The 12,636-nt window shown below is 38.9% G+C and overlaps 1 protein-coding gene across 1 annotated transcript in view; it reads right to left on the bottom strand.

Annotated features, from left to right (window-relative positions):
- The window catches only part of MYO1D (myosin ID), a 323,486-nt gene that overhangs the window by 201,922 nt on the left and 108,928 nt on the right, over positions 1 to 12,636 (bottom strand). Inside the window, exons 12-14 of the mRNA XM_079130441.1 lie at positions 9,946 to 10,016; positions 6,303 to 6,377; positions 4,047 to 4,179 (exon numbers count right to left, since the gene is read on the bottom strand). Of these exons, the coding sequence (XP_078986567.1) occupies positions 4,047 to 4,179; positions 6,303 to 6,377; positions 9,946 to 10,016 (279 nt within the window). The remainder of the gene's footprint in view (positions 1 to 4,046; positions 4,180 to 6,302; positions 6,378 to 9,945; positions 10,017 to 12,636) is intronic.

Raw genomic sequence — 12,636 nt, forward strand, 5'->3', positions numbered from 1 at the left:
GTTGAAGGGCACCTAGATTGATTCCATAGTTTGGCTCTTGTGAGTTGAGCTCCTATAAACATTGATGTGACTGTGTCACAGTGGTATGTTGACTTTAAGCCCTTTGGGTATAAACCGAGGAGTGGGATAGTTGGGTCAAATGGTGTTCCATTCCAAGTTTTCCCAGGAATTTCCATACTGCTTTCCATAATGGTTGCACCATTTTGTATTTCCACCAGCAATGTATGTGTGTCCCTTTATCCTCACATCCTTGCCAATATTTATTGTTGCTTGTATTCTTGATAATTGCTATTCTGGAGTGAGATGAAATCTTAGAGTAGTTTTGATTTGCATTTCTCTAATTGCTAGAAATGTTGAACATTTTTCATATATTTGTTGATCAATTGTATATCTTCTGTGAAGTGTCTGTTCAGTCCTTAGCCCATTTATTGACTAGGTTATTTGTTTTTTTGGTGTTAAGTTTTTGGAGTTCTTTATACTTCCTAGAGATTCTTTATCTGAGGTGCATGTGGTAAAGACTTTCTCCCACATTATTGATTGTTTCTTGAGCTGAAAAGCAGCTTTTTAGTTTGAGTCCATTCCACTTATTGATTCTTGATTTAATTTCTTGTGCTTTAGGGGTCTTGTTAAGGAAGTCAGGTCCCAGGCTGACATGGTGAAGATTTGGGTCGACTTTTTCTTCTAGTAGTCGCAGGGTCTCTGTACTAGTGCCTAAGTCTTTGATCCACAGGAGTTGAGTTTTGTGCAGTGTGAGAGAGAAGGGTTTAATTTCATTTTGTTACATGATTTTTAAGGCTACTGATTCATTCAGATTTTGTTTCTTCTTGAATTAACTGTGAAAACATTTTTCTAGAAAACTCAGTTTCCAAATTATTGGCAACCAGTTTTCCTAATATGCTGATGCATTTTAAATCTCTAGTGTGTAAAGTTATAACTTTTTTCATCTATAATTTTTCAGTTTTATTAGAGATTTTGTCTATTTGATTACTTTTTTGATTTTTCTATTTGAAGTATTTATTAAAAATTATTTTCTTCTTTCTTTAAATTTTCTTGAGTTTTTTTATAGCTTTTTGAGTTGAACTTCATTCATTCTTATTTTTTTTTTTAATTGTAAACAAATGGGGTACAACTTGTTTCTCTGTACATGAAGTAGAGGCATACCATTTGTGTAATCATACATTTACATAGGCTAATGGCATTTGATTCATTCTGTGATATTTTCCTTCCCCCCACTACTCCCACCCCTCTTTTCCCTCTATACAGTCCCTCCTTCCTCCATTCTTGCCTCCCTTCCACCCCCCATTATGTATCATCATCTGCTTATCAGTGAGATCATTCGTCCTTTGGTTTTTTGAGATTGGCTTATCTCACTTAGCATGATATTCTCCAATTTCATCCATTTGCCTGCAAATGTCATAATTTTATTATTCTTTATGGCTAATATTCCATTGTGTGTGTGTGTGTGTGTGTGTGTGTGTGTGTGTGTGTGTATATATATATATATATATCATTCTTAGTTATTTTAGAAAGATATAACAAATCACTTTAGTACTACACTACAAATTTTGACAAATTCTTTGTCGAGCAGTTCCAAATATTTTGTAATTTCTATTGTGATTTCTTCTTCAATCTGTTAGTTATTTAGAAGAGTGATTTTTATCATTCTGAAGCACATTAAAAAAATACTGAGTTTTATTTCATTTACTTTCAGGATAGGGAATGTATCTGTATGTATATTCTTTCAAAATAGTTGAGTCTTTATGAGTTAGCATGTTATCAATTTTTTAAATGCTCTATGTATTGTTGGAAGGGATATATATACTTCCTTATCCCTGGAAACAAGTTTCTTTTGATCTACTGGATAAATTTTGAATCTGGTTTTCAAAGTTTCTGCATTCTTAATGTCTTTGCCTGTTGGCTTTATCAGTTCTTGGTAAAGCTGGTTTGAAATCTTCCATTAGGATTGTGGATTTATTAATTTTTCCGTTAAAAATTTTCAGTATTTTTCCCTTTTATAATTTTATAAATATGGCTATGTTGTTAGGTACTTAGTTCAAAATAGTTCTAATGTCTTGGGCATTTTTGTTTTGTTATTACTAGTTTCTTTATATTAGTACTTTCTTAAATTCTATTTTTTAAAATTAATATTGCTTTCAACCATTTGGCTGGGGGAATGTCTTGATGTGTCTTCATCTCTGTTTTAAAGCTTTCTGCTAAGTGTATTTAGGTGGGTCTCCTGTAAGGAGCATAAGGCTGGATTTTCCACATATTTAGTTTTGGGTTATTTACATTTATGGTAAATATCAATGATTTAGATTTACTTCTACTACATTGTTTTGTACTTTCTAAACCTAACATTTTTCCTCCCCCCCCCCCCCCCCCCCTTTTTTTTTTGCTTGCCCTGCTCCCTTCCTTCTCTAGTCATGAAGAGAGACTAGAAGTTACGGCAGAGAGTGCTAGGCTAGCTACCTTCCTTGTCTCTCTTATCTTTTTTCCTACTTTGAAACAGAATTCTTATTTCTAGTGTGGTGCACTACTGACCAGAATAAAAATATATTTCACAGCCTCCCTGGCAACTGCATAGAGCAAAGGGAATGTAGCTGAAGAACCATATGGACTTTCAGGAAGCTCTTGGAAAGGAAGGAAGTCCTAGCTGCCCTCTTGACAGGAGGATGATGCCATGCTCCAGGAGGGAGGGCAAAAGGCCCCTTGTCCTACTATCCTGGATCTGTGACTGCAGAACAGGGATACCTTCTGTTTTTCACTTGTGGGAGAGAGAAATAAACTTCTCTTTTGTTTATGCCACACTTTGGGGATCTCTTTTACTAAAGCCTGAATGTAATTCCTGACACAGACATTATAGAAGGGTCTAGAATTTTTATTTTTTAAAAGGGAACATTTACCAATTTCAGGGGGAAAAAAAAAAAAAAGATTCTTCTTCCAGTTAATTAACTAACACCTTTAACACAACTCTGTGCTCCGCTCTTTCTGTGTCACATGGCTCCCTTCTAAGTTCATTTTTCTTCTGTATGGATGCAGCAGGTTGAAGACAGCAGGCAGACGGAAGTGGAGACGAGAGTAAGGACTCCTGATGTATTCTAGCCTTCAGTGCCAGGGTCCTTACCCCACCCCTCTGGAGATTTGATTATAGGAGCCAACAATTGTGCTTATTTGCTGGCACTGGAGGCCAAAGAATCCTGACGCAAAGAAAGAGCTACTGAACAGACGTGCTCCTGTGATATTTGCTTAATTCATCTACAGAGAAGTAAGCAAAAACAGTATAGATTTTGATTTAAATTCTTAGAGAGGGAAGTGATTTAAAAGGCAATGTCAGAGAAGCAAATACATAAGAAAAAAAAAAAAAAAAAAAAAACCAGAGGAGAAAGATAAAAATGAAGAACTAAAAATAACAAGCCCCAGAATGCTGCCTAATTTATCAAACTTGTCAACAGCAGCAGTTAAGAGTGGGAATCTGTTCTTTAAGGGGGTAAAAACAGACTTAAGTCATCAAACAGTATTAGAATCAAAGGGACAACAAAGAGCAGAAATAAATGTCCATAATACATCTTTACATATCAATGGTTTAAAAAAAAACCTAAGGGTGACACTAACAAACGTCATGTTAAGACTCCCTCTGGTCACTTAATTTCTGAACACAACATGGATGGTGCATTATAACAATTTAACTTACGAATTTTTTGTTTGTTTGTTTCTTGCCATTCCCTTTCTTCAGCACAGGACTGAAGTTCATTTTGTCAGGAATGGTATAACTTATATACACTTTAAACCACGCTAAGATTTTCTTCTTGACCGTGACAGTAAAACAAAATGCTCATATTTAAGAAAACTTAAAATACAAACAATTATTTCATCCAGGCAAGTTTCTTTAACTTAAGGAAAAATTCTATTAGAATACTAATTTTAAGTATATATTCTCCAATTTGATTAAAAGAACTACCTAAAAAGCAAATCCTCACATACATTCTAACATATATCAAGAGGGACTCTATGAGTTAAAATGGATATTTAGAAAGGAAAATAATTACCTTTGAAGCAAGGTTGTCTACTAAGGCAATCATGGAATTCTTAAACAAGGTAGCTGCGGTCAGAGGTCGCTTGGTCACCTCTGTAATGCTCAGTTTGCCTTCAGGCCACATATTCTTCAGCACAGGATTTGAACTGAGAAGCACAGGAAGAGCAATTCAAAAGCTGCATTCAAATAACTTCAACAAAAATGGCTAAGCAATCCTGCTTAACTGAATCCTGGGAATCACAACTGGACTGCAGACTGAGCTCACAAGCCTAATTGGAGAAATGATTCCATCCAGAAAATTACTCTGCTATAATGACCAATATTGTACCACGAGCTTTTCAAAGGATAGCATAGCACGTTTAAAAAATTCTTCAGATTTCTTTAAAGTGAGATCTATAGTGTTACCTAGAACCTTCAAAGGGCTCCTACAATATATACATAAAATGAGTTGATTTTGTGGTGATTAAAAAATGAGAACAAACCACTAACAGATACTCAATGTCATGGCAGAAAACATGAAAGTAAAAGCATCTTCTGATTGAAAGACATATTCATTCAGAACAGGTAACCCTACAAAAAAAAAGCAGCTCTTTGTAAAAATATAGGTAGGGATATAAAATAGTCACTTTTATACTGTCTTCTAGCAAATCTCGTTAGTGTAGTTGAATTTATGAACACGTTTACAGAGAGCTCTGGCAGTTACAGTGTTTTATTGCTATGTCACTAGGACTGCTGCAATCTAATTCTAAAAATGTATTTCAGGCCAATTTCCACATTAAAAACTATATATTCATTATTTGACTCCATGGAGGTATTTTTAAAAATGTGTGGTGATCTCAACTGTGATTTTCTTTCTATTTCATTTTGGGCACATTTCATTTTAAAGTAACTGGAACTCAAAATGTTGCTTCCTTTCTGGAAACTTTGTCAGAAAAAAATTTTCTAAAAAACTTGGAGGTTGCAAAAGAGAAGAATTAACACAGGCATTCATTGCTAGTTGTGCTTACGCTGCCACCATTTTGCCCACTTTTCTTTCCTGGTATAAAATGGAGTCAATTTCTGTTCCATAGGTGCTCAAAATAAAAGCTGCAAAAGGAAAGACTGGGTGACAGCAGAGCGAAGGTCAGTGGTGATGTGAGGATGGACTAGTGTGGGACACAGCACCCCGAGTCTCACTACTGCCACAGGCACTCTCCCCACCCGCACTGTTTTTAGCCACCCTGGCCTTCTTGTAGTCTTTCCTGCTGTCAATACACTCAGACGCCCTCTACCGCAGAGCGCTAGCTGCCGTCTCCACTTGGAATGCCCTTCCTCCGATGCCTGCATGGCTCCCTCCTTCCCTCATTCATGTCTTGCTCAAACGCTGCCTCAAGAAGAGGCCTGCTCTGGCCTCCCTACCTGCATTACCTCTGCTGCCCTTCTGCATCTGTACTACTTTACCATAGTACTCTTACCTACTTTAATATTCTACACTTGTTGTACCTGAAAGTCATTTGTTTCCTTGCTTATTATCTGTCACCTCTGCTAGACTATTAGCTCCATGAGGGTAGGGGCTTTGTCCATGTTGTTTTCAGTGCCATGTCCCAAAGTACAGAAGAACGTGTGGTTCAAAGATGCTCAATAGGTTTTTGATGATCTACTGACCAACTGATTGAGTAGACTTCATAAACAAGTAAATATAGTTCATGAATCTGTAAGAAGCTGGCCAAGAATTTCCTTCCTTCCTTACAAGCCTTTTTTCCATATGGGGTTTAACTTGCTTTCATTTGCCTGGTTTTATTTTGCCTGCTTTTATTTTATCCAGTTGGTTCGTGAGAAAATTCTGCCTGCACAGTCAGGATCAGAGCACTGGCACTAGATGCCAGTCTGATATAGGAATGGTTTCTTGTTTGGGGGCAAGGACACTACAGTGGGAATATGAGTGTGCAAAACTTTCAGCTGGGCCAGAGGTTGCCTGACACTTCTGTCACCACTGGCCTGGTCTGGGGACACGGGGGGAGGGGGGATGACAGAGGCAGTGAACAGAGAAATGGTGGCAACCCAAGGGAGATCAAAGAAAATAATATCAATAGCAGGTCCCTTCCTAAGCTTATAGATTTTTTTCATTGTAAGGTCATATACTATTTCATTCATTAAGCTCAACAAAGTAGAGCTAGAAAACCTGCCAGAAACTCTTAAAATAGTCACATAAAATAATCATGTGCCTGTATATGCATTATGTAGTATCTGTCAGAGAGCTTAAAGATAATCAGTAAAATATTAATCATACCTGTTATACATGAGCCGCTTGAAGTCTTGAAATAAAGTATCTTTATTTTTGTCAATAAAGCCAATGGCAGAATAGCTAGCGGAGAGAAAACACAGAAAACACATGTCACTCACCATGCAAGAGCCACATGTCAGCTTTTCTAGAAGTTTGCAAGCCTTTCCACAGTCAAATATACAATCCATCATCTACAAGGTTGGTGCGGTCCACCTGGTTCTGGGTCAAGGACACCACATTTGCCCACGAAATAGGAGGGACTTTGTTCCTCCTCTTCAGAAGGAAAGTCAACATCAGTCCTATCATTCTGATTAAGGCCATCATTTCCTACTGTTTATTGCTTACCTCAAGAAGATGACTTCAAAACAGAGCTGTCTTTATCACCCAGCATTCCTAAGAGAAAGGCAAAGCAGCAACACACAGGAGCTAATGTTTCATCCGTAAGGAGGCCAAGTGACTGCCTAAGGACCGCTCAGTGCTCAGGGTAGGGTAAAGAATCCAAGAAGAACTGCAAGGACGGCAAGAATTGGGTAAGCAGAGGAGAAAAAAGCAGGCAGATCACACAGGAAAACAGCAGAGTGAAGGGGTGGGAGCAGGCACAGGCAGGGAGCCCTGGAGAGAAGTGAGCCTCGTATTCATGGTTTGGAGGAAGGGAGAGAGTGAGGTCTTGAAAGCCCAGCTGAGGCTGCAGTTTGTGAGAAGAGCAGGTGAGGAAGCTGCACTGCTGCAGTGATGGGCAAGGCCTCTAGGGGGAGCACACTGCAGTGGGGTGGAGGAGTCCAGGCTGGGGTGATAGAGGAGAGGCTAGGAGGTCCAGGAAGCAGTACCCGTCTCCTTCCAGTTCTGCTCTCTGCCTGTCTACATTTTCTTCCTTGACAATCCCATCAGTGTAGACAACTCCTAAGTCTCTACTCCTGACTCCTTGCCTTACATATTTAATACTGTAAGAAAATTCTTCCAGGCTATACTGCATGGACACTTTAAGGTCACGACATCCACAGTCATCTTGCCTGCCTCATCCTAGGTCTTCCCCCTAATACTTTCATGTCACTTTTGACTGAACTCTTGAAGTGACCTGACTCAATCTGTTGTCAAGCCCACAAAACTCCAACTTCAAAGTCCTTAGTTTGGCTTTCAAGACTGTGATTTGATCTCAACCTACTTTTCCAGGCATTTCTAATCTGTGCTACAAAAAGGGATACATTCCGATCAAAGGAACATTTCCTGAATGTTTTTTAGAACCCTACCCAATTTTTCCTATAAAAGAATTTTCCAGCTTTCAAAGACCAGCATCAGTCTTCCAGGCTTTACTATAATAGCCTAAGGTATCATGCCATTTCCTAACTCTAAATTCTGATAACACTTTAATTGCTCATATGGCCAATAACTTAGACCATTTTTCATTGTGTATATGTGTGTATATGTGGGTTTGCCTAAGTAACCATATATATTTGCATGCATTTTTCATGCAAAATTCTTTGTGGGCAGGGACCATAGCTTATAAAGTATTGTATACACAGAAGACACTCAGTAAAAACTAGAAAAGGATGAAAGGCTTAGGGAGAGAAGGAGAAATCTGAGGCATTGAATATTAACTACAGTTCTGGACTGGGAGTCTGGAAACCTAGTTACTATCTCAGTTCTTCCATCAACTTGGTATACAACATTGGGTAAGAATTTTACTTATTCTGCCTAAGATTCTTCTTCTGCAAAGCAAGGAGGCCAGACTTGGGGGTCTCAAAGGCCTCTGTCCAGCTCTGTGTTTATGCCATTCTGAGTTCTGAGACAGTACCCTGAGAGTGCGGCTTGGATTTTCAGTGGGAAGTATCTGCGTGGTACTAGTGTTCTGGAAATTGGGAACAGGACCAGAAAAAAGTGGAAAAAGGTACCACTGCAGCACTGATGGCTAGTTTGACAGATGGCTGGATTGTCTTGAGTCATATTATTTTATGATTTTAGAGCTTTAATTTAAATCAGGAATAGCTATTAAAATTTCTTCAAATATCTTTTCAGCATTTATAGAGAAGATCATTGCTTTTGTTCTGGTTTAATCTCTTCCTGTAATAGGTTACATGGAAAGAATTCCTAATGCAAAAAAATTTAAAAAATAGGAAAAGACTACTTTGAACAATAAGATGAGGAGCAGTGTTCAACAAACAGTGAACACATCCTCCACACAGGCAGCTGAAAAATGACCCCCAACAAAAGAGATCCAGATCAAACTCCCTAGAACCTGGGGATGTTACTTTCTATGAGAGGAGGAGCTCATTCTATATTAATAGAGAGGACTTGCGTGACATCATTCTAAGTGTCCTTTGAAAGATAAAGATAGGGAGGTTTATTTTTTTTTTTTAATTTTTATTTTTTAAGTACTTCTGACTTTGCAATCTTTAGTTGTTGACGCCACGATTTTTTCCACTTTTTTTTTTTTGTGCACCATAGTTGTACATAATGGCGGGATTTGTTGTTACATATTCACACATGCACACAATATAACGATATAATTTGGCCAACATCATTCCCCAGTACTTCCCCCTCCCCTCCCCTTCTCCCTCCAGCAGAGGGAGTTTTAACACAGACACACCAAAGAGGAGTCAAAAAGGATACACTCCAAAGGAACCTAGTTGCTATTTCCTGAATATATTTTAGCACCCTTCCCATTTTTTCTATAAAAAAAATTCCCAGCATTCAAAGACCATTGGAGGCAGAGATTAGAGTGATGTGACCACAAGCCAGAAGCTGGCAAAGGAGGGGCCTCAGGGGTGCGTCCCTGCCTCCAGAACTGTGGAAGAATACGTCTGTTGTTTTAAGCTGCTGATTTGTGATAATTTGTGACAGGAACACTTGGAACCTCATATGCCATCATTCATATAACACAGTTACATTTTTGCATCCATTTCTACTTTTATTGTAATATAATCAGACAATGTAACTTGTAAGAATTTTACTCTTTCAAGTGATTTTTGAAAAATAATACAGTAAAACAGCTTTGTATATGTAGCTATCTGGCTACTTGTGGTTCTTCATGTACAGGGATGATCTATGCTGATGGGCTTTTTCGAGTTTGCTGCTGCTTCTGCTTGCAATGTCCTTGATTCTCTCTCCTCTTCCTAATTCATTCCCCTGATTTTCTTTTACTTTTAGGACTCCAACTGGATATTGCTTCCTCCAGCAGGACTTCTCTACCCTCCCCACACTGGGTTAATTGTTCCTCCTCACTGCTCCCATAATGCCCTGTGCCTCTCTAGTTTAACCCTTTACTTTTTCTATCATAACGACTTGATGATGTATCTGATTTATCTCCACTAAATCCCTAATTTTTTCTAAGCAGGGCCTGTTTTAGCCATCTCTCTATCCCAGTCCTTAACAAACTGGCATGATTTGCCAATCCATCCATTGATTTTTACTGAGTACTGACCATGCCGGGAGCTGTGCACAGGCATATAGTGTGCTTAATCAATGTTTGAAAGCACGAATGAATGAAGCTATGCTATTTTTTTTTCCGAATGAAAAGATAAAAAGATACTGATACACAAAATGATAAAAAATGCAAATGAAAAGGCAAACAGTTGGTAATTTCCTAGACTGCATTTTCTGAAGCAAGGATGCATGCAAATCATCATGCTAGGCCTTTCTGCAAGATACTCACACCACATCGCCTGCATAATGCCGAATCCGAAAATCCCGATCAAACTCCAGGATTTTGTCTGAGGCACAGAGCTAAGAGAGGGAGAAGGAGATTATTGTGGAAACAGATATTTTTGCTTTCCTAAAAGCACATTACAACTTAATATGAGATGATAATAATGTTACAAATCATGGTATCATGAGTAAAATCACATCATGTGAGGCTTGATTTAAATATCTGGCTTACATGGTAAGAACTATGGACTTTCACCAAAAATCTGCATAGTTAGACTCCATTTGCCAGTCACTCTTGCAATTGATGTGGTCAAGTGACCATGTTCTGGACAGTGGAAGTGAAGTGTGGCGGCACCAGGCCCAGGCTGGGAAGAGGTGGATGCCTCCATCTAGGAACTAGCTGATTACAAAGGATGGGAAGGCCAGGTGAGGGAAGAAGTGGGGATCTCTGAGAGAAACAGCCTCTGCTGTCTTCTGTCACCTCAGTTATACCCTGACTGCTGCGTTCTCTCTCCTCCACCTTCCACCTAAGGTGGACCACACCTGAGCTCTTACTATCTGTGAGGTGCACACATCTCACACAGGCCTCAAAGCCTACACTTAAGTAAGTACTGGCTCCTCTCTTGACACACAAGGTGACTGAGGCTCCAAGAGGCCAGGTAACTGGCACAGGATTATGCAGCTTCCCAGGGGCAGCCCTGAGAGGACTCAGGAACCAACATGATGCCTGTGCTTTCCTGTGTTCATGGTGACCGGACTCCTCTGCCTGCTGAGGACTCCAGTTCACAGGAGACCTACTGTGTGCAGCTCTTGTCATGGAAGGGGAATGGCTTGTGGGAAGGCAATTCTTATGTGGCCCCCGTGGTCTCCATAACCTTCTGCCATCTTCCTTGTTACAGGAGCACCTTTGCCCTGTGAAGACCACTGCATGTCCTACAGGCTCTAAAGCCGCATCCGAGACTCCTCACAGCACTGGCTGCAGTGGCTGCAGTTATATGAGAAAATCATGGAGAGTCTGATATTAGACAGCAAACAATCCCAATAGCTAAAGGAATAGTTCATTATTTGGACAAATGAATAATTATGGGAAATTATAACCAGACTTCTGAGGTTCAAACCTTGGCTCTACTAACTACCCACTCGGACTCCTTTAATAATTACTTATAACAGAGTTGTTGAGAGTTGAGTGAACTATTACATAACCAAAGCATCTACTATACAGAAGAGTCTACAAATTATGCAATTTCTCTTCTTTTCTCTAACCATTTCACAAACCCTTTTATTTATAAAAGGAAAAGAACCTAAGTGATGTCTGCACTAATGAAATATTCGTGTGTGTGTGTGTGTGTGTGTGTGTGTGTGTACGTACACATACATACATGCTGGGGACTTTGAACAAATGGCACTCCACCACTTAACTATACTCCCAGCACTTTTCTGAAAAATTCTGCATTTTGAGACAGAGTGTTTCCAAATTGCCAAGGCTGGCCCTGAGCTTGTGATCCACCTGCCTCAGACTCCCAAGTAGCTAGGATTATAGGTGTGCACTACTGCACGGGCTAATGAAATATCCTTACTATTTGGACACACTGCAAAAGTCTCAATTGAACTGAACAGGAAAAGGTTTAGGTATTTTCTTTCCTTTTCTTTTTTTTCATAGTAATGGTTATATATTTGTAATTTAACTTTTTATTTTTAAAATATTTTATGGTTTATTGGATCATTTGCATGCCTCTCCACGGTACCTTAGTAGTTCAGTCCCTAACTGAATAAACATCATATGCCAGAAACCTTTTATTTAATACGCCATTAAATCTAGTTAATCAGTAACCAGTAGCAAATGATGACAGCCGGTTTAACATACAGATTAACAGCATTATGTAACAAAGCAGTTCATAGTGATTAAAATATCTTGACAGCTTGGTTATTTCATTTCTTTTCTTCATTAAGCAAAAATCACAGAAAAGACACACTTTAAAAATCCACATCTCAGTACTTTTCCTGAGGGATCCCAGAAGGAAGTAGAAGGAGCCACTTGGTCTGATAGTTGGGAAACCAGGGCTTCCAGAATTGATGGTGGTGGTGGGGGAACATCACAGATAAATCATAATTAGCATTTTCTATCAAATCAGGAGCAAGCCCTTAAAAATTATGTACAATTGCTCTTAAGAATAATAAAATTTTTAGTTGACAAATTTTACGCAGGTATAGAAATGGCCAAGGTGAAAGATGGTTTCACAAGGTGGAACTTCTCATGTGAGACTCATGAGTATTTACTTAAAAGAAGATTTAAATACAATGTACACTGTATTTGGTATGATCATGATCAACTCAATTCAACTTTTCAAATACTGACTGTCTATCATTTGGTGGGTGGGTCTAGGTGGGTCTCCACAACCTGACTTGTGATTATAACAGGCATTTAGAAACTATCTCTCAAAGACAAGGCCCTTCCCCTGGAATCACTGTATTTTTAAATGCATTACTCTAAATCATTTAGGTTACTTCTAACTTTGCTCACTGCTCTGTCCCCAGCATTGGGGGAAGGCACTTAGAAAAATGAGAAGCACTTAATAGGTCTTTGGGATTTAAGTGGGGAATGACTGAATATCTCTAGCTTAGAACCCTAACATCAAAGATCAGTAATGTTTGTAGGCCAATTTGTAGCAGGTTACAAGTCAATCCTCAGTAACAGCTG

The sequence above is a fragment of the Sciurus vulgaris genome, assembly GCF_902686455.1.
Source record: "Sciurus vulgaris genome assembly, chromosome: 3".
NCBI classification, from domain to species: domain Eukaryota; kingdom Metazoa; phylum Chordata; class Mammalia; order Rodentia; family Sciuridae; genus Sciurus; species Sciurus vulgaris.